This window comes from Cynocephalus volans, chromosome 1 (assembly GCF_027409185.1).
Source record: "Cynocephalus volans isolate mCynVol1 chromosome 1, mCynVol1.pri, whole genome shotgun sequence".
NCBI lineage: Eukaryota > Metazoa > Chordata > Mammalia > Dermoptera > Cynocephalidae > Cynocephalus > Cynocephalus volans.
Window position 1 is genome coordinate 247944815 of NC_084460.1, and position 21947 is coordinate 247966761.

General features: G+C 38.2%; 1 protein-coding gene and 1 pseudogene across 5 annotated transcripts in view; both read left to right on the forward strand.

The window, feature by feature from the left end:
* Positions 1-2757: 2757 nt before the first annotated feature.
* The window catches only part of UBE2E3 (ubiquitin conjugating enzyme E2 E3), a 79999-nt gene continuing 60809 nt past the window's right edge, over positions 2758-21947 (forward strand). The window contains exons 1-4 of one of the 5 annotated variants that reach the window (XM_063096535.1): positions 2861-2884; positions 3790-3854; positions 4388-4606; positions 6377-6427. In XM_063096535.1, the coding sequence (XP_062952605.1) occupies positions 4413-4606; positions 6377-6427 (245 nt within the window). In that variant the 5' untranslated portion in view covers positions 2861-2884; positions 3790-3854; positions 4388-4412. Of the gene's footprint in view, positions 2885-2961; positions 3354-3717; positions 3763-3789; positions 3855-4387; positions 4607-6376; positions 6428-21947 lie in introns of those variants that run through there. The other 4 variants (XM_063096525.1, XM_063096550.1, XM_063096515.1 and 1 more) reach the window with 4 other exon arrangements.
* On the forward strand, positions 6499-21885 carry LOC134388659 (NADH dehydrogenase [ubiquinone] 1 beta subcomplex subunit 9-like; annotated as a pseudogene).

The following is a 21947-nucleotide window of genomic DNA, read 5'->3' on the forward strand; positions in this document are numbered from 1 at the left end:
TTTACAATAAGGACAAGTCCCTTTTGGTTACAACATTTGGTGAAAAAGAGGAGAGGAGGTCATTGTGGTACTATCTGTTGCAATTGGATTCACTATCTTTCCTCTTACCTATGCCCCTCTCGGGGTTGTGAGTGAGAGGCTGGCAGGATCCTGTACCAACAATAGAAAAAAAGAGATCAAGAGGGAACAATCTTCTTGTGGTAGGTGGTGTCTGTTTTGTGGTACTATATTGAGAGACCTTATGGGAAAATATTTTATTAGGAATTTTATGGAAAAATTTGCATTAGGTCAAATTTGTATGCCCCCAGGAGTGCCTATAAAATATGATCCCTAATTCAAAGGTAAACATAGCAAAAACAAGAGCAGGGCATCCTATGAGGAAGAACTATATGTTAGAAACAATTCATAAGTTAGAAGTTGCCTTTGGTCAAGGTGGTGATGTCATGCTACCTTGGAGGAGAGCTGTGAGCTAGAAAGAATCATTTGAACAACCCCTTTACTCAGCTGAATGAAGGCAGCTGATAATATTGTGGGGGCAGGCCATATAATGCGGTGGGGGCGGGCCACCTACTCTCCCTAACCTTGTGGAGCCATTCATTCCCTTTATGGTGACTTTAACAATATGATATTATTTACTGAACACCTATTAAGTTCCACGTATTTTGCCAAGAACATTATCTATCTTACTTATGTTTTCACTGGGCGTACTGGTTCCTCCAGGTCCAGTCCAATGTTACTTCTTTTGACACATACCCCATGTCCCACAACTCCAAGCTTAATTAATCCATTACTGATAATTAATTGATAATTAATAATGCTCCACTAAGCAGCACTTCTCATTCGTCAGCCTACATTTCTGGCTGCCCCACTACACACTGAGCTTCGTTGGAGAATGATCCATGTTTCACTCCAATTTCCCAAGCATGTAGTATTTCCTATTCTATTGAGTGAAACTCCATGACTTCAAACTCACCAAAGAATCATGGAATTTTTGAGCAAGAGAGGACTTAGAATTTTTGATAAGATCTCCTTCTACATATGAGAAAAATTAAGTTGGAACAGATAACTTGCCTGAGGGCACACAGACTTGGTAGAATGAGGATTAGAATTCAGTTCCTTTGCTTTTCAGCCCAATGCTGTTCCTTCTATAGATGTAGCCAAAACCCAACTAAATATCTTTATCTCTCAATCTCCTGGACCCACCCAAATCTTGTCAGCAATTGGCTTTTGGGCCTTTAGGCTATTTTTGTAATTAAATTTCCTAAAAGAATGCACTTTTAACATATAGCTTTCCTTTCACAGCTCCCCATTCCAAACAAAGCAAAGCCCACACTCTAAATTGGCTGCTTTTGCTGGAGCATCACATGGTGTAAAGTCGGGGGAAACTTCTGTTTTATTTTCACTAACACGCTCTTCCCACAAGTACCCTTTGATCCACCCAAATCAAAATGCTTGTCCACACACAGACCATGCTCTTTCTTAAGACGTGAGAGACATTCTTTCTGTTCATTCTGACTGGAAAATCCTTCCTCCTTATCAACCTGGTGAAGGTCAATGAACTTTTCCTTCTGGACTGGGAACTCCTAGCACAGAGTAGGGAGACCCTGGCTTTATCACACAGCAATTGAATGAGTGAGGTTTGTGTGTCCAGCACGTAGCAGCATTTGGTCCTCAATCAAGCTCACTGAGTGGCTGTGTCTTTGGAAAATTACAGAAATGTAACATTTGTTAAGAGTTGTGAGCAACCTTTTACCAGAATTTTTCTATTTGGAAGGAAAAAAGTAAATATGTTGGCTAACTCAGTCTTTTCTTTTTCTTTCCCTTAACTCTGGTTCATCCGTCGTGACTTTGCCATTCTCACTCCCTCTGTGAACTTCACATTCTCCCAGCACCCCTGCCCCTGCACACTTGTGGGAGAGGAATCCACAAATTCCTTTCAGGCTCCATCACTGGAACAAGTTCTCAGTAGCTGGAGAAGGTCTGGGCTGCAAACAGGAAGTTTTTGTACTTCTGGCTACTTTGTGCCTGGGGCAAAAACTGCAGAATCTACCTGGACACTCTGCAAAGAGAATGGCGGAGCAAAACTAACCTTCACTGTCCCTACCTTTACTTTTCTGGGTGGACATTCTGACCCAATAGCACTCAGGGCTTCTCTTTCCAGAACTGGTGTTTCGTGTGCGAGGCACAACAGTTCCGCAGAAAAATGTCAGGTTTTAAGCCCTCAAACTGCTCTCTTCCACTTTTTAAAATTCTGAGTGGGATATTTAAAAAATTGTCTTGGATTTTTAAGCTTTCAAAGCATCGAAGGAGAGTCCCCTTTGGCAGCGACAGTCGCAGGCTGTAAGCCAAAGAGAAGCAAAGGCTGGTACCCTAGACTTGAAATCCTTTTTACCTCCCTCAGTGCCCAGTACCCCATCATGCCCCCTCCTCTAGCTCACTTGGGGGGCAAGAGGCAAATTTCCTCCGCCTACGTGCCTGGCCAAGTCCACAGCACCCATTAGTCTCCAGTCTCTAGGGCAGCGAGGGACTCCCAGCAACGCGCCCAGGGCCCTTGCCCAGGTATGGGGGCCCGGGCGTCCAGGGCGGCCCCTGCGCCGGCAAAGGGGATGCAGCCAGCCCTGGGGAGGCGGGTAGCCCAATGGGCAGCCTCGCCCCGGAGGCGGGCCCAGGCCGGAAGCAACCCCGCGGCACAGCGGCCCCGCGAGACGGCACCCGCGCCCCCGCCTTCTCCGGCACGGGCTTCCCGGCCAAGGGCTGCAGGGGCCAGCCCACCGGGTCCCCGTCGCGCTCTTTGTCCTGGCCGCGCGCGGGCGGACGCGTGCGCCCCCCGGGTGAAGAGGGGCGAGGAGAGAGCGCGCGAGAGCGCGCGGAAAGCTCGCGTCCGGTAGGCGCCGGCGGCGCGCGCCCCTCCGCCAGGCAAGCAGCGAGCACGCGCGCCGCCGCCGCGCCCGCCCCTCCCCCCGCGCTCGCCTCGGAACTTGCTGACTGAGCGGCCGGGAGGAGCCGAGCCGGGCGGCGGCGGCGGCGGCGGCGGCGGGAGGCCACAGCGCGCGGGGGTCTCCCGCGTCCCCTCCGCCTCGCCGGGAGCTCGCGCCCTCGCCCAGCCGAGCTCCCCCCACCCCCTTTTTTCCGAAGGCGCTGGGCGGCGCCACCCTCCGGCCGGAGCCCGGCACTGCACAGCCCCCTTCGACTTTCAATGTTCCACACTCCCCGGCCAGAGCCTCCTCGGCTTCTTTTTTTCCCTCCCCCCCCTTTCCCCCCCCCAGCTGACTCCATTTCCTTAAGGAAGGGTTTTTTTCTTTCTCCCTCCCCCACACCGTAGCGGCGCGGAGCGGGCCGGGCGGGCGGCCGAGGTAAGGCGGTGGGGCCGGGGGGCCGCGTGGGGGGCGGCCGGGGCGGCGGTGGGGGAGGGGGCGGGGGCGGGCAGCTTTGTTCGCGCCGGGCGCCCCCGCCGCCGGTGTCCGCGAGTCGCGGCGGGGTCGGCCGGGCTCCTCGCATCACTTGGCGCCCGGCGCGGGGAGCGCTGCCCGCGGCCCCCGCGCGGCCCTCCCCACAAAGGGCCGCGGAGCTGCGTGGCCGCCGCTGCCGGCCGCGGCTCGCCTCCGCGGGCGCGGAAATTTGTTGCACTTCTTGGGGCTTTGTTTGTTTGTTTGTTTTTCTTCTGGGCTGTTTTTTTTTTTTTTCGTTATTTTGGACAAAATGTCGGTCCGTGAGGTTAAAATTGAGCGAGGAACCTTGGAGGCGTTGGGAGCTTTGCAGAAGGTGCAGTTTGGATTCTGCTTTTCCCAGGGTGGCAGCTTGGTCTTGGCCGGATGAATCTTCGCTGCTGGTCGTGCAAACGGCTAGAGCAGCTGGTTAGTTGATTTTTAAATTTTTAAGTGTTGTGCTTAAAGGCTTTACGTGCACAGAGGAGAAATCGCCACCTTAAATAAGCATATGGGCGATTAACAGGGTGTGTTTTCCTCTCGGAAAGGGAATTTGGTAGCTTTGACCAATGTCAGCGTGTAAATATTTAGACGTTATTAGTGACTTTTTAGCATTTTTCAGCGAGATCTGTTATTTACAGTGTGTCATATGTTATTAATGCTCGTTGCCTAAGTTCCCTGGCAAATCTGTTTCATGCCTTCTGAGAAAGTAGACAATTGATAGATTGTCCAAGGGACGGAAAAAAAATGTGAGTGGGTTTTCTAACTTGAGTTCGGTAAATCCCTGAACGCTGGCGTTGTGAGACACATCACCTCCCCTGTAACCTTGCTGTACGATGAGATAAGTGTGAACACTTTTGAAGCTTTTTCGTTAAAATACGATTTTAGGTAAATATTAAGAAAAGAAAATGCTGTTGGTTTATTTCTTAGATTTAACATTTCTTCTCCCCTCCTTTTAAAAGTTTTCCAAGAGAGAACTTCACCAAGATGTCCAGTGATAGGCAAAGGTCCGATGATGAGAGCCCCAGCACTAGCAGTGGCAGTTCAGATGCGGACCAGCGAGACCCAGCCGCTCCAGAGCCCGAAGAACCAGAAGAAAGAAAACCTTCTGCCACCCAACAGAAGAAAAACACCAAACTCTCTAGCAAAACCACTGCTAAGTTATCCACTAGTGCTAAAAGGTAATGTGTAAAAGGCACATTGTCAGGTTGCCTTACAAATGGTTGGACGCTTATGTTAGTTTTACATCAGTAGCAATAGTTGAGAAGTGTTTACTTCATCATCAATTTTATTTGTACATGAACGAGTTGTCATTGTTTAGGTGGTACATAAGTGACCTCATTAGAATTACACTTTTAAGCAAACTGTTCTGTACTTTGGTAACTTCAGTAAGAGTGTCTTTCAGTAGAGGTGGACCAACATTCTGACAGATTGTTAAGGAGTTGGCAAGGAAAATTTGTTGAACCCAAATTAGATGGTAATTGGGGATGTTTCCTTTTATGAGTCATACTTTTCCTTAGTGGAATTGACACTTCTAGAGGTCAGCGTTGCCTCTCTTCATGAAACTTAGTGATCACAAATGATCACGTTTGCTAGGAAATTTGTAAATTCCAGACCATGGCTATATTTGAAAACGGATTTTAAATTGTGCTCCAAATCTGCTTAGTTTTACAAATAAGACTTTAAATCATGCATCACAGGTATAACTTTTTGTAGTTAAATTGTGGTTATCCTTCCCTGTTCTTGCCAGGGCAAGTAAAACTGAAAAGTGGCCGTTTACAATTTTAGGTGTCAGTTGGCAATTGAAAACTTTCATTGTCCTTGTGACTCTTCACTCTGAAACGTGTGGATGTGCTTGACACATTGATACTCAACAGCAGGAAAAACATATTTTGTTGGGTAGAAGTGAAAGATCATTTGTTTCCTGTTGATTTATATTTTCTGTGATGGCGAAAAGAGATTCTGTCAATGGCTCTCCATCAGTGATAGTGGAGTATTCATGAACTCTAGTAATTATATGTAAAATGTAGTTACAGCATTGGGCAATATTGACGTTATGTTGATTTTTATTGATCACGACTAAAGGAAAAAAAACCAAAAAACTGATCTAATATTGCATTCTGTAGTGATTCAGAAAGTCTTATTTTTCTGTGGATTTTCACCTTGTACCAATAATCAAGTATTATTAATTTGAGAGTATTCAGCAGCTATCTTTGAAATAATTTAAAATCCTTCTCAATTTGTTGTAATCTTGTTGCGGAACACATGAAACACGTCTTGAGTTTTGAAAACATCTTAAATTTGAAAAAAATCAGAGAATTGCTTTTTTCCCCTTTTTATCTTCATTTTGTTTTCTTTCTCCCAAAATTTATTAAATTTAAGTGCTGTACCTAAGATCAGGGAAACAAGAAATGGTTAAATACGAATGCCAGTTCATTTTTGGAAGTTTTTCACTGGTAAAGACATATGTAAATTTTAAACTTTTTTTTTTGACAGATAAAATATTGTCAAAACTGTTAATGTGCTTTAGCAGTAGCTGGTTAATTTTTACCTCAGTGAAAGTGACTTGAAGTCATTGTCAAATGTTCTAGTGCTTTCCCTCCTCCCTTTTTGTCTCATTTGCATATAAGCTTGAAAAGAGAATTTCTTTGGTAAAAAGTATTTTAAAACTGATTTTATATTCTTTACCGAGTACTAGCGGAGGACTACTTCTCAAATCAGGTGTCAATGACTGATTTATTTACAATAGCAAGTGAGAAAAAAAGCTGCAAAGTTTCTGTTAAGGGATTTGGGTTATGCCTCTGAGAACAAAGAGGAAGCAGCCATGTTAGCATTACTGAAGGCAAAGCCAGCCTTGCATTTAACTGCATGGTGGTAGAGGGCAGTGTAATTCCCCGGTTATTTTGTAGACTATCTCAAATCCTTTTTGTCTGTTCTCATTTCACTAACAGAATTCAGAAGGAGCTAGCTGAAATAACCCTTGATCCTCCTCCTAACTGCAGGTAAGAAACAATTTTGTTGTTTTGATTTGTAATTGTGGAAAAATAGCAAGAGATTATTATCCTCCCCGGATATGTGTGCAGCAGAAGGGGCTACATTTGCTTTTTTACAGCTTTGCAAGTGCATTAAACAAAAACTGTCTAAGGTGAATTAAGTAAAATTAGGAGAAAAAGTATTTTTTAGCATGTATCATACATTGTGGATTTATGTATATGCCGATTTTGTGCTTCTTAGTGAGATTAGTATGAAAGGTGCTGATTTTTGTTCTGTTGTATTTCTGCAGAGCATTTTTATTCAGAAGTATATTGCAGAAACTTCTAAAATTTTGTTAAGCTTTAAAGTTACTGCTTGTGTGCAGTCCCAACTGACCTTCCAAATTTAGAAATTGCTGAATGTGGTGTTACAAAATGTAAATGCAGTCAACAAGAGTGGAGTTGTTTCTGTTTGATTTATTCAGTAACTTGCCTTCAGGACAAATTTTATGTGTGCTAAGCTAATGGTTTTAGTTGTTGTTTTCTACAGAAGACATTGTTGAGATTATTTACATTTTAAGCAAATGTCCTAATTACTTGGGGAAATTTTTAGTAACTTTGGTAGTTGACATATGTGTGTGAAAAGCAGTAAATGAATTGGAATTGTGGGAAGAATTTGTTTCAGTTGGTCTCAGGTAGAATAATGTAGGATTGTTGGTTGATATAAGATATATTAAAAGTAGCCGGTTAATCTTGTTTTCCCCAGTGATTTTTTTTCATTTCATCTTATATATTCACTGTTTGTTTTTTAACAGTGACTGTATGGTTAAAAAAATTCATCAAACTTAGAAAACAGTATTGTAGATAATTTGCATGAGAAATGTGCTTAAGAATGACCGTCATTGCTACAAATAAGACAGTGATATGGTTTGATATGAAAATGTTTTAGTGTCTAACCTATATTTTTGCACAAATTATGTTCAGTTGTGATGGTTAGACCTATCTGAAATCTACTTGAGATATGATAGGGAATAATCCAGTTGCTGCTGCTTGTGTGTGTTACCTGGATCCTTAGATAAGGTGATCTGATCCTGATTTATCCAATGAATAGTTTTGCTTATATTTGTTATTTCAACCATTTCAGTTCAAAAAGGATACACGAATGTAAACTAATTTTAAACAGAGAGTGGTATGTCAGATCTCAAAGTATTAAGAGCTGTGCTGTCCCATAATGTGGCCACTAGCCACATGGGGCCATTGATTACTTCAGTTGTGGCTAGTCCAAAATGAGATGTGTTGTAAATGTAAAAACACATTGGACTTTGAAAACTTTGTATGCACAAAAGAATGTAAAATATCCCATTTAAAAACAAATATTTATTACATTTTGAAATGATAATATTTTGGATACATTGTGCTATATAAAATATTTAAACTAATTTTACTTTTTTTTTTTTTTTTTACCATTTTAATATGGGTACTAGAAAATCACCTATGTGGCTTGCATTATATTTCTGTTGAATAGAGCTGCTTTAGAGAATAGGTAAATCAAAGTATTTCCTTACAGGCTTCTAAATGATGTGTCAAATCTGTAGCCATTTAGGGAGGTCAAGTTAAATTTACTCTCTTGAAGAATCACTTCACTTGCAGAGTGTATTGATATTTCCCATTATGAAAGATGTAAAGATCTATCAGTTCAAAACTCTGAAATGTTTTAAAATTGCATATAAGGTCAAATATTTTTAAAGGTTTCGGTTGATTTTCTGCAAATGGCACAGGCTAGTGGACGTGCGTAAATCTAGAGAGCCCAGTAGACATGTGTTGAATGCCCTCAGAGCAGTAGCTTAGTGTTACAGTTGCTGAAGAAATCTGCTTTATGTGTTTGACCCAGGAATGTTTCCTACAAGGTCACTGAGGATTATTTTAGAGGGGGTAAAATCTTCTATGACATAGAAAGTTTCACTTGTCTTATGATTTTCTCTTTATATACCAGATTTCTTTTAAGGCCATGAAATAATGCTTCACGTTTGATGATTAGACTAGTGAAATAGCAAAACCTTGGGCTTGCTTGTGAACAACATGGATTACATCTCATCTCTGCTTTCCCTTAACACAAGCTGTTAAGACTGTAAACTTTTGCAGATATCTTTCAGTTCTCCAGTTCTTTTAATATATGAAATTCTTTGTGGCATGTAAGTAATTAATGAAAAAGCAAAGTTTTTAAGTCTTAGTAGGGGACTGGGAGAAGTTTCTTATTACTATAGGGACAGTCTTCTTATATGCCTCACCTGTAAAACATGCAGGTACTTTTGTTTGTCTTCAGATTCTTTTGGGTGGAAGAAGGCTTAGTCCTTGTTCTTGAGTGGGAATTTGAAATGTTTGGTAGAGGAATTTTAAAAGTTTGACATATAAGCCTGAATTTGTCTTTTATTTTTGCTTTCTGGTCAGAACTGTGACAGATTGTGATGTTATGTTCTTTTAATTCACAAGTGCAGAAATGAGAATTTTAGCTTTATGGTGATTGTATGGTTTAAATTTATTAATTTATACTACAATTAAAGATGGGATTCTATATTCATAAATTATAAAATATGCGAATTCATAGTGCCTGAGATCTATGAAACTTAATGCTTTTGACTTTCATGTGTAGTTATTTAATCAGAATCCCATTATGATTTTGAGTATGATTTTTACAAGCTTGTCAAAGATTTAATTCTACCCCAGGAATTATGTCTGTGTACAGTTAGGAAAAATTTGAATGAAATACAAGAAAATTCAGCAAAACCAAAATTACTCAGGCTAGGGAGATTTCTCTTAAATACCTTCCTGTGTTTTAATTAGTAAAATATTCTTTAGTTATTATATAGTTATGTCTAATGTATATACACCCAGGGTGCTGTTAGGATAGATTTAATTGTTGAATTAAGGATATGTCAATAAGCGTATTTGAATATATTTTGATAGTATTCATATTTTTTTTCCTAATAGTATAAAAGTTTTATAAATCTGTTATTTCCAATGATTTGATGATGTTTCGGGTTTTAGGTATTGGAGGACCATAAGCCAAAATGCCCTAAACATAGGGATATAATATTTATTAATCAGTTTCTTTTTATACTCTTTACATACTACATTCTGGATTAGTGTATAAATAATTGATACATCAAAGAGAGGGGAGGGAAACTGTGTTATTATTTCCCTACCTGCTTTCAGAGAAAATTGACTAAAATTGTTTAGTGATGTTATTAAGACATTTACATTCCATGTTTCCCAAATGGGTGTCTCTGTCCTCTCTTAGACACTGCTTGTACAAACAGCAAAAGTTCAGAAAGGTACTAGATTTCTAAGTTAACCTCTTATTTCTTTCCATGTATGAAAAAGTGCATATATACACTTTTAAAATATTTTTTAATATGTTCATATTGAATCTATGTTAAAGTAGATATTCAGGAGTATTTGTAAATAGTTTTGGATGTGGGAAAGGCCTTATTGGGGTTATTAATACAGTATCAAGTTAATAGTGTTAATAATATGTTAACTAGCAAAACCTGAAAACAGGTACTATAATACTTAAATTTTACTAACTTCCTTTCAAAAAAAAAAAAACGATCATAAAAGAAGCAGTTAAATTCAAAACTAGAAGTTGGCAACCCCTAACTTGCTCATAAGCCTAATTGTCTCACTGAGGATGAACTCTGCCTCCTTCTGAGGGTTGCCACTACTTTCCACCATTTTCTGGGGTAGACTGGAACTTGGCTATTTCAAGGGTGATCTGGCAGTATCTGCATCACAGGTGAGATTGTTAGAAATGCAGAATCTTGCCTCACCCTGAGGCAGAAGTACTGAGTCAGAATTTGAATTTAACAAGATTCGCAGGTGAATTGTATGTATGAATCCTTGGAAAGATTCATGTTATCTTTTAATTCTATTTTCCACAAACTTTTTAAAGTACCCTCAGACATTAAGGTTTGAAAAGTGCTGGTCCTGGAGCAAGACTGGGTTCAGATCCATGCTCTCCTGCTTACTGCCTTTATTACTTTAGGTAAGTTCTAGATTGTGATTTAAGGAGAGATTTTGAAAGCTTTTTCTCATTGGCGTATGAGGGCAGGTAATGATTGAAATAATATGTAATAGATACATAACTTTTGTTGCATATGCAGTACTTGCTTTTAAAACCTCCCACACATGTAGATGAGTTGCTTTTTCTTTTTTACTTACACATGTGATTGTTTTTATTGTTTTACTTAGACAGTGTGTGCTATGTGAAGGTACTCTATTATGTAAAACAAAATTGTATCTCACTAATTATTTAGTCTTTTTATTTTCAACTGTTCAAAAAAAAAAAACAAACAAACCCTGGAACCCCCTTTTTATAAAAATTAAATCTTAATTGGAAGCTTGATTTGTAAAACAGGTAATACAGAACTACTCTGAAGGTGTTTTCCATCCGCCATACCATGGTCATCTACAGATGGATAGTTTTTCTCATTCGTTTTATTATGAATAAAAATCTAATTTTGGCATCAGCATAGACCGTGAAAAGCGTGAGGGTTTTTCTGGGGACTTGGGCATTACTGATAATTTTAAGTTGTTTATGATCAAAGTGAATTGATGTTTTTATTTTTCAATGAGCTAATAGTTGCTGCAACAGAGCTGTAATACAGTAGGTTGTTAATGCTGTATTATAGTTTTTTTGTCTACTTTTTGCAAGAGTGTTCCTTGAAGGGAGAGTTTGTCTTACTCATTTTCGTATCTCTTGCTGCACACAGTGTTTTGCATGTGAAGGTCTGTTAAATTAATAAACCGAAGTCTCTCACATTGACGTAGAAATAGAAACTCCAGGCAAAACAATGATTTTGGATGGTTGGAGAAAATTTATTAAAAATCCCACATATTCTTTACTTTTTTCATAATTTAATAGGATTATTCAAAGATTATTTAGCTACCATTTTTATTTGCTCATAAAAGGAAATTGATAATTGCAGTAAGCCTGATTATCCCCCCCCCCCCCATATGCCAGTGCAGCAGAAGGACTCAATACTGTTGTGTGATTAAAAACATTTTCCAAAGGAATGCATGATTGAAAACCAACATTCTTCCTAGCAAAAAGGTCACATTTCTTTTAGGGGCCTATTAAATTGAATACAAATAATATAAATAGAGGGTGGATGAAAACAGTGTGTGCTTTTAAGAAAAGTTATATGGTAACTTTGTAACTACATGTTGCAGATTGTTGTATTCCTCTCTGTAGGTAACCAGTTGGTACCTTATTCCCTCCTTGAAATGAGATGCTGTAACAACAGATGGATATGTTCAGTTATAGGAAAATCAGTTAAGTCTTGCTTAGAGTGCAAGGGCATTCAGATTGAGAATGGAGAACTTGATCTTCCATTCTCTTCTTTCTTACAAATATGAGTTAAAAACATGATAAAACTACCTGTAGATCTAGAGAAATAGAAAGTGATTTTTTTCCCCCATATTACTTTTGACAGGGAAGTATATTGGGGCATTTTATTAGAATCTAGAAGACAAAACATCTTTAAACTTTTAATCTTCTTTTGCCTCTGGATTTATGGTTCTCAGCTGGGGCTATTTTTGCCTCCGCCTCCATCTCCCAACCTAGGGGACAATTGGCAATGCCTGGAGACATTTTTGCTTTTCTTAACTGAGGGAGAAGGTGGTTACTGCTGACATTTAGTGGGTGGAAGCCAGGGATACTACTACATACTCTACAGTGTATAGGACAATCCCCCACAACAGAGTATTATCTGGACCAAAGTGTCAGTTGTGCTTAGGTTGAGAAACCCTGTTTATAGTTACTTGTTCCTATGCTTTGTCTCTTGGATTTTTGGACAGTTTGCTTTCGACTGTTTTCCTGTCTTATTAGTGATGCCTGATTAATACATTCACCTGCGCCTTCCTCAGAATTGGTGTCCCTGCTTCCTGCTAGTCCCATGCTTTACATTTATATACATCTTATATTACTTGACGTGTGTTATTTTTTATGTGAAACCACAGGAATGGCTACCTTGACTACCTGTTAAATTATGGTCTTTTGAGGCCAGAAATGCTTACAGCAATATTTTTATTTCTTTAAGTTCTTCTACCAGTTAATTATATTCCTGCATGATCTAGCTTTAGGCTGGTTGTATATACTATGTTTTATTAGGAATATTGAAGTAACATCAAGGAAAAATACCATTGGAAAGTCATCAAAATTGTTTCATGTTGATTGAATTACGCCCAAGTTAGAAAGCCAGGCTCTTCATTTGATTTTTATTTTCATCATTAAGATAATACAGAGGTTACTTCTATTCTGTTGTCACAAGTCCACAATCCTTTATTTCAAACCCTTAGGGCCAGATGTGTTTCAGAATGCAGAAATTTTCAGATTTTAGAAAGGTAATGTGATGTGTTTATTGTATTTTATATAACACCCCTCCCCCACAGTGCTTTATAATAAACATATTAATATGTTTACATAAAAAAGTATGAATATTCATACTAAGAGGGATAACTAGAAATTACAGGTAGTTTCAGGTCAGTTCAGATTTGGTGTTGCTACCAAATTATTTTGCACCAACCTTATTTAAAAACCTTTGATTTTCAGATCTTTTAGGATTCCAGATTTGTGGATAAGCAATTATGGCCCTGTACTACTTTTGCTATTACAATAACAGTGACTACTACTACTCCTCATGGTGAAAGGTTGTTTTATAGTCTTGCTTTGCTTTCCTTCTTACCTGTTTCCTAATAGCTGATGTCAGTTTCTCAGTTGTTATTTTTGGATCAATTGCTTTTTTTGTTTTATAACTTGTATGCTTAACTAGAAAAAGATTTTAGACTCTTGATTTTAGAGTTCTTTTCTCTTAAGGGTGAAACTATAGTTATTAGTTTCTTTTTAAGTGTTCTGTATGTGTTGGATTACTTGTCTACTCTGCTGTCTTTTAATCATTCCATTCATTCTAGATATACAAAATTTCACAGAAAGGAAGATATCCTTTAATATTTAAACACAAGACTTGCCATTTTTTATGTATGTATTTTGTCTTGCAAGATTTAAGTGCAATTAGGCCATAAAGGAGACATTAAATTTTGCTAGTTGTGTTGTGATTACAAACAAACCTAGAAGGCTTAGTGATTCAACGTATTAAATTTTTTTTTCTCATTTATATGAAGTCCAATGTGGGTCCAGGTACTCTCCTGGGTAGCTCTTCCCCATGTTGACTCACATTTATGCTGCTTGTAACTTGTAGCTCTGCCATTTGGAATATGTGTCCCAGCAGGAGAGGTGGAGGGCCTTGTGCCAACTTTTAAGTGCTTTGGTCTGGATGCAAGACATGAATTAGTCACAGGGCCTTGACTAACTGCAAAGTGGCTAAAAAACGTGGGAGAGTGCTGTGGTTTGAATGTGGCTTGTCCCCACCAAAACTCATGTTGAGGCTTGGTCCCTGGTGTGGTGGTGTTGGGAGGTGGTGACTTTAAGAGGTGATTAGGTTGTTAAGATGGATTAATGTCTTTCTCAAAAGACTGGGTTAGTTCTCCTGGGAATGGATTGGTTCCCACGAGAGTGGGTTGTTGTAAAGCGAGGTTGCGTCTCTTGTTTTGCACTTTGCCCACATGCCCAATTCCCCCTAGATTCCCCTTCCGTTTCATCCCCTTGTTTTGTCGTGGCACAAGGCCCTCACCAGAAGCTGTCAGATGGACCTGCCCGTTCTTGAACTTCCTAGCTTCCAGAACTGTGAGGTAAATAAACCTCTTTTCTTCATAAATTACCAAGCTCAGGTATTCTGTTATGGCAACAGAAAATGGACTAAGACAGGGAGTATATGGGTATTCAGTGATAAATCAATTTCTTTGCCACAAATGATACTGTTCCACGAATGGGTGACTTTTACTCTCACTTCAAAAACAGTAAAGGGGAAGTACGAGCCTGGCACTGAACTAGGTTCCACAGCACAGTACCTGTTAATACAATATTTTGTTTAATTCCCCAGACAGCCCTATGAAGTAAATATTAATCTTGTTTAGATTTCAAAACTGAATCTGAGAGTTAAGAAAGTTGCCAAATGTCATATATGTAGTGCGTATACATGACAGACCCTAGGTTTATTTTTTACATGAAAGTAAGCATTTTCACTTTGTACAGTGCTGTTTGAAAAATATGGTAAAAGCTTTCAGAGTTGATTATGGGTCTGTAAGGCACATGCTTGTAAGTATATTCCACTTTACTTATCTCTCAAAGGATTCAAAATTCTGTTCTTGAAAGGGTTTAGAATCTGCCAAGCAAGCTCCAGTTGGTGAGTGGGGTAAGAAGAATGTTTGCTTTTTGGCTTGGGAATGCTAGGCTCTTCTTACATTTAAAAAAAAAAATTGTCATTTGGAACCATTTTCTTTTTGGGGAATATTCCCCAAGTTGCTAGCTCTCCTGTCTTGTTCTCTTTGCTTGTGAGGAAGAAGGTCAGGGATTGAATATAGCCATAATGGAAAAGGTAAACCTTTGTTTTTTGCTGTATAGTCTTTGTGTATGGCTTTTCTTGTGGGCAAAGGGATAACTTTTAAATCTACCTCTACTTTTTCCTCTGGGGTACTATGAAGTGCAGTCCATGTTAATGAATTGCTTTGAAGGTGGAAAAAATCTCTCTTCAGATAAGAATTTCTGTGTAGTACTTTATGAGGAAAAGCTCCAACAACATAGGATTTTAGAGGATTTTTCAAGCTGACATCTCAGCAACATGTGCATGTGTTATCTTTTATTCCTGGTACTAGATCTGACTTTTTCTGTATTAGGTCCCTCTTAATGTTTTATATAGTTTCATAGTTTATTTAAACACTGTTTTTTCCTAAACTTGTGAATTTATACAAAAATTATTCTCAGATATTAATATGGGGATTTGCTATTTTATAATGAGTCTCTTTGAAAGAGAAGCTGGTTCACTTAGCATAATAGACCTAATGTTCTTAGGGTGCCCTGCTAGGTTGATATAGTTCATTTTAGATTGATGAAACTAATGAGTTTTATGAATCAGATCTATGCGTTGCATCTTGTCTAAATGCAATATTAATGTTAAATCCTAAAGCTTTGAGTTTTCTCTCTTGATATTTCATGTTTTACAAGGGTGTAGGTAAACAGCATAAGCTTGTTTATTGTACCTGTTTTGGATGTGCTGGTCAGTAGGTAGTGATTAACATTAAGAGTAATACCAATAGTGAGGATCAGATTTGCCCATGGTGTGGTCTGCTTGTTTTGGAGGGATTTGGACCAGTTATTCCCTTCCAAAGTTTCCTTGCTGCTTCAGTGTCCCTGAGCAAATATACTTTGTCATTCTGTTTAACTTCCAGCTTGTCTGTGGAAAAGTAAAGACATCTTTAGTCCGAAATTGCTTTGGGGATTATAGCTCTACATCTTTTGGTCTGAATGAAAGGCCTCGGGAAACATGAATTTTGCTACTACTTTATTTTCCTTTACTTATAAATAAATCATCATGATGATCCTCCTTTTACATCCATGCATCTCACTTTTTATAAACACCATTCATTCCCTTTCTGAGTGTGGTTATTTGTAGTTTAGTTTTGCCATTTATAATCTTATAGGTCCTTTATAAGTGGATTATTTCTTCACATTAAATTTTAGTAGGTCAAGAATCCATTCATTCAGTATCCCCAAGAGAATCGACCTCAGAAGATTGTGGCTACCTATTTTTTATGGCTTCTTATTGCTTTCTATAGTCTTCTCAATTTAAACAGTACGACAACAAAATATAAAGAGCACCATAAGGCATTGGGATTATGATTTATTCTTGCTTCACAATTGTTTCTAAGGGTACTTATGTGTTATTTGTTGGATTTGTTATATATATGCTTGTACTATATTTACCTGGTATTACAATGAGGAAAAATCTGGCATTTGAAGGCTTTGAACACAAACTTAGAGGCATGCGGTCTATATGGAATTCAGTGGCAGTTTTAAATAGTGTACCTTTAGTTTTTCATTTTATTTGCACCAGTACTTTAAAATTTTTTTCTAAAACATTTTTATTATGTCTTTCCAGTTTCTTAATCGCCTCATTTCCATTAGAGGACTTTGCCAAATATTAATTTTGTTCTTTTTTAAAAATCCTAAAATAAACATATTGCAAATGATCACTTTTCCCTTTTGCTGAGGTTTCTTAATTTTTTTAATGAACTTATTATGGAGAACTGAAAGCATACAAAAGTAAACAGACTAGTTAGGATGAATCTCCATGTAGCTTTCAGCCAGTTTCAATAGTTAACCAATCCATGGCTGATCTTATTTCATCCATACCCCCATCTATTTTACCCTCCCATATTACATTGAAGCAAATCTCATACATCACTTCATCTGTATTTTTGAAGATGCAGATATTTCGGTATGCATTTTCCAAAGGTAAAGACCATTTTACTTAACCACAAAGTAATAACACACCTAAAGATTATGCAGTAGTTTGTTAATCAGTGATTGTTCAAATATACAAATGTCTCATGGGTGTTATTTGAATTAGGATCCAATAAAGTAGATACATTGTGATTGGTTGATATGTCTTTCTTATCTTCTAATATATATCTCAATTTCGTTTTTTCATTTTTACAACTTATTTGTTGAAGAAACTGGACTGAGTTTCTTAGAGTCTGTATTTTGCTTAGTGGATACCTATGGTATAGTTTAATCTGTCTCCTTGTCTTCAGTATTTGTAAATTTGGAAGTTAGGTCAAGAGGCTTGATCAAAATCAGGCTGCTTCAATAGGTGGTGGTGTGCTTTTCTATCAGGAGACACTTAATATCAGGTTGTCTTTTTGTGATTTTGTAGCCATTGTAGTACATCTCTAAAGAGAAACTTATTTTCTGTTTAGTTACACAGTCATGTAAATTACATAGTAAAGGCAGGGTAAGTGCTTAATTCTTTCCCTTGTTTATCAGCTTTTTTCATTTCTTTTTTCACAGTAGTGAATTGGTTTCCTAGTATCCTTTTTAGAATCATTGTTAATTCATATTTGTTGTGTTTCAGTCCATTGCAGTACTTCAGTATATTGCCATTGTTGTCATTATAGAACTTCTTAATTTTAAGTGAACTTCAACTTAAATTGCTTTGCATTAGGAAACCTTAGATAAATAAAAATTTCATGGGCATTTTTGGTAAAAACAATGCAGATGCATGCATTCAATGTAACCATTGCCCTAGCTATTATTTTGAAAAATGAATACTTATTGGAGCTGTTGTTTTAAACTTCTGACATTCTTTTAGCCATTTTGTCAATTGTTGAGAGATAATTAAGTCTTACATTAGAGTAACTGAAATATCTTTATCAGAACTATATGTCTGATTTAAATTAAACTGAGGCAGTAAATTAAGGTGTAAGAAACCTTTATCGCAATCAAATTAATTTATCACAAAATTGAATTTAAAAATTAACCCAATTGTTATATAAATACAAGACAAGCATCCTTTTTCATCTGTTTAGTGTTTCTCATCAGGGCACCTTAGACATTTTGGTCCTAAATGTGCTTTGACTTGGAAGACACAGAACATCCTTGGACTTGATGACTAAATGCTAGCCTGCGCACCTTCCTCCCCCGCATTGCCAAATGTCTTGGGGGCAGGGGGTATCACTTCTACTTGCAAATTACTGGTCTAGATTGCACATTGCAGTAATAGCAAATCATAATGCTGTAATAAACTGATTTTGTATAGTATTTTGAGTAATGTGTAATAATTTGTAATAGATTTCTTATGTAAAATCTGTCATGATCAAATCTGTGTGGTTTTTACTGCATGTCTAATCATCTCATATACCAAAAATAATATTATCTTCCTCCAGTCTTTTACTTTTTACACCTCTCTTAACTCATAGTAAATCTCATAGTAAATTGAAACTTGTGCACGAGCTTAGCATGTATGCACACGCTTGTAAATAGATGAGTTTTTGGTCTTTTTATTATTAGTGAACTTTATTTTATGTACAGGAAAACCTGTGTTCTTAACAGGATTTTTCTGTTTGCCCATTGCCTCAAACTGCAGTTTTCCTTTTCTCTTATTTCTAATATTTCTCCAGTTGTTAAACTCTTTATATTTCTAAGAGGTTTTTTTAAAAGCCCATTTATTCTCTCATCTTTTCTTATTACCCACTATCTGGTTTCCCATTTATCTTTGGTAATCTTAGTTGTAAATGTTTTCTTCATATGATTTATTCTTTTTTTTTTTTCTTTTGGCGGCTAGCCAGTATGGGGATTGTAACCTTGACCTTCGTGTTACAAAAGTGTGTTCTGAGTAACTGGCCAGCCCCTTATGACTTATTGTGAATTTCTTTTTTGTTTTATGTACCCATCTTCTTATGTTGCTTTAGTTTCAACTTCTTTTCTTTTAATTTTTTTATTTATCATTATATGTAATCTATTTTCATGGCCCTTTAGCAGTTTCAGCTTATTTTCTGATGTGTCTAAAATGTCTCTTTTTTCTCTTAATTACCCTTATTTAGTATTTCCTCCTATATGTGATACCTGTTCTTTTTAAACTTTCTATCCTTTATCCCTTCTAATCTCCTCTAGGCACTCATGTCACATTGTATTACAGCTGCTTTTTGATTATGGAACTTCCTCAGAATCTCAGTGTTGTCCATCCATGTTTTCTGCATTTGGTTCCTCACTTACCTTTATTTTTATCTTCCATTATGTGTAAAAGCCCTATTCTCTAGTAGCAAAAATGGCCTATTTCCAACCCCTGGGGTATAACATTTTCTGTAATTCTGCATTTTGTTTGTTTATCATCTCTCATTACCTAGGATGGTGTATTAGTCTGTTTTCTGTTGCTTATAACAGAGTATTTGAAATTGGATAACTTATAAAGAAATAAAATTTATTTCTTACAGTTCTGGAGATTGGGATGTCCACAGTCCAGGGGATGTGTCTGCTGAGGGCCTTCTTGGTGGGGACTCTCTGTAGAGTCCTGCAGTAATCAGGATATTAATGTGGTGAGGGCTGAACAAGAGCATGCTCTAATGTGCTATTTCCTATCCATACAAAGCCCCCAGTCTACTCCCTGATAACCCATTAAACCATGAAACCATTAATACATCAATAAATTAATCTGTTCATGAAGTCATAGTCCTCACAATCCAGTCACCTCTTAAGGCCCTACCTTTCAAATACCATATTGGGGATTAAGCTCCAACATGAGTTGCAGGGGGGACATTCAAACCCTAGCAAGTGACTTCCATCCTTCAAACAGTAGTGATTCTTTAAGGCCTTTCTTTGTCGAATCCTATATCTTCCTGTGATGCCTTTCCTGTACATACCTCTTGAGAGACATATATTATTTAACTGACTGGTACTTACTGCCTCTTGTCATATGCCCTTTCTTCCCAATTGGACTAGGTATTAGAACTGACCACAGATCTTATGTTTGTTTGTATTTTCAGCTTTTGGTATAATGCTGTTGCTCTAAATATGAGAAAAATTTCAATTAATTTAATAGAAAGTAGTTCTGAAACTGGCAAGATTACAAAATGTGGAGCATCACAGCAACTCTGCTTTGACCATACACCTTGGTTTATGTCTTGTCTTGGTGTAAATATTAATAGCATTTTCTTTCACGTTCAGAAATGCTCCAGTTTGTATATTGTCACCTTACCCTCATGCTTAAATGGGTGGTTTTCTGGTTGGACATGGTAAATCAAGAGATTCTTGTAATCAATAAATATCCAAAGCAGAAATTCTGATTTAGTAGGTCAAGGGTGGCCTGAGAATGTGCATTTTTAAATAGCATGCTTTAAAGATTCAAGTAGTTGTGACCCTCTAATCTTTCTTCAAGAAATAATACTCTGAGGCTTATGGTTTTAGTTGGGATAGGGAGAGTAGTGGGGAAGGGGCAGGGGAGGATAATGAAATACGATTTATTCTCTGTGAGAGGATGGAGAACAGTTAAGATCATGTTTCTTTCTTAGTTTTAATGGCTAGCCATTTATTTACCTAAGCACCCCCTATACTTTGCCTGTGTCTTAATGCAAGAAACTGTTGGTAATAGTGTGTGGGGGAGGAGTCTGCTAGAACATTAAGGCCTTGTGTGTAGTTAATGATTTAATGAGAGCATGAAATTTTATGCAGACAGTTGAAAATAGAAGTAAATCAGAACTTAATAAGATGCAACTTTGGAGGGCTGGTCGGTTGCTCAGTTGATTAGAGTGTGGTGCTGATAATACTAAGGTCCAGGATTCAATCCCTGTACTGGCCATCCATCAAAAAAAAAATAAAAAATAAAATTTGCAATTTTGGAGGAAGGTTGGAGTGAGCTCAAAGCACCAGATATCCCCAAATTTCACTCATATGTGTTTTAATCTAAAAGAAGGAAAATAAATTTTCAACAGTAGTCTCTTCAGGTAATCAACAGAGGATGATTCATTTGAAAATATGAATTAGATGATATGTAAAACACCTTTTTCCAATTTATATGTTTGTTAAGTACTTTTTCTACAGAATTACAGATAAAATGTTTTAAACTTGTAAGTGGTCAGTATTTCCCATGTTAGCTGTTATTCTAGAACCTGGTTAAAAGATCGAAAATTACCTTAACCATGTTTTAAGGTAAATGTGACTCAAATCCCCAAGTGTAATACCAATACTATCAAGTGACAATTATCTAATCTCATCGATGAACAAGAGTAGTAAAATTGTAAAAACAAGTATAATTCATTTATTATAAGAGAATAATAACTCTCCACAAAGGAAGTTTGTGACAGGACTGCCAAGAATGGCAGTTCACAGTACACTGACCGACCATAACAATAGGATAAATAAGAAAAATTTTTGAGCATTTCAAGAAATACCACAACACAAACAAAAGCATTTGGGGCCATTGGCCTCCCTGCTCTTCTGGCTGCTGTGCCCAGGCTGCCCTGTACCCACATGCTTCCGATCTCCTGGCAGCTCCTGCAGCATGGTGTTCTAGGCGCAGGCTGCCTACCTGGCCCACCAGCAGAAGCTGTTGTGGCTTTACAAGCAGGCGCTGCACTACCTTGGGTCATGGTGTGTCCACAGGGACAAATACCGCCACTTTGCATGTTTGGTGAGAGCCCGGTTTAAAGAACAGAAGAATGAAAAGGATAAGGAGAAGGCCACCCAGCTGCTGAGGGAGGCAGAAGGAGAATTCTAGCTTGGTCAGCCTCCGCACCTATATATCTTGCCTGAGTCTCCTGGGGTACCTCCTAAGAGAGATATGAGTTCTGGAGGGTTCCAGAGTGGTGTTTGGATGACTGGTATCCCTCTGAGAAGGCAATGTATCCTGATGACTTTGTCGAGAAAGAGCAGTGGAAGAAACTGTGCAGAGAGAGGTGGAAGCGAGAGGTTAAGCAGCTGCATATGTAAACCCCACCCAGTGGTTCTAAGATTGAAGCTTTTCCCTTTGCCTTGAAAGGAAGATGATTTGCCACCACTGTGGTGGCATATTGTGATCACACCTTGGGAGCGGTCCACATAGAGATACCTTACTGTTCACGTTTGCAAGTGAGATAAGTTACAGAACTTACTTGCCCTAATAAA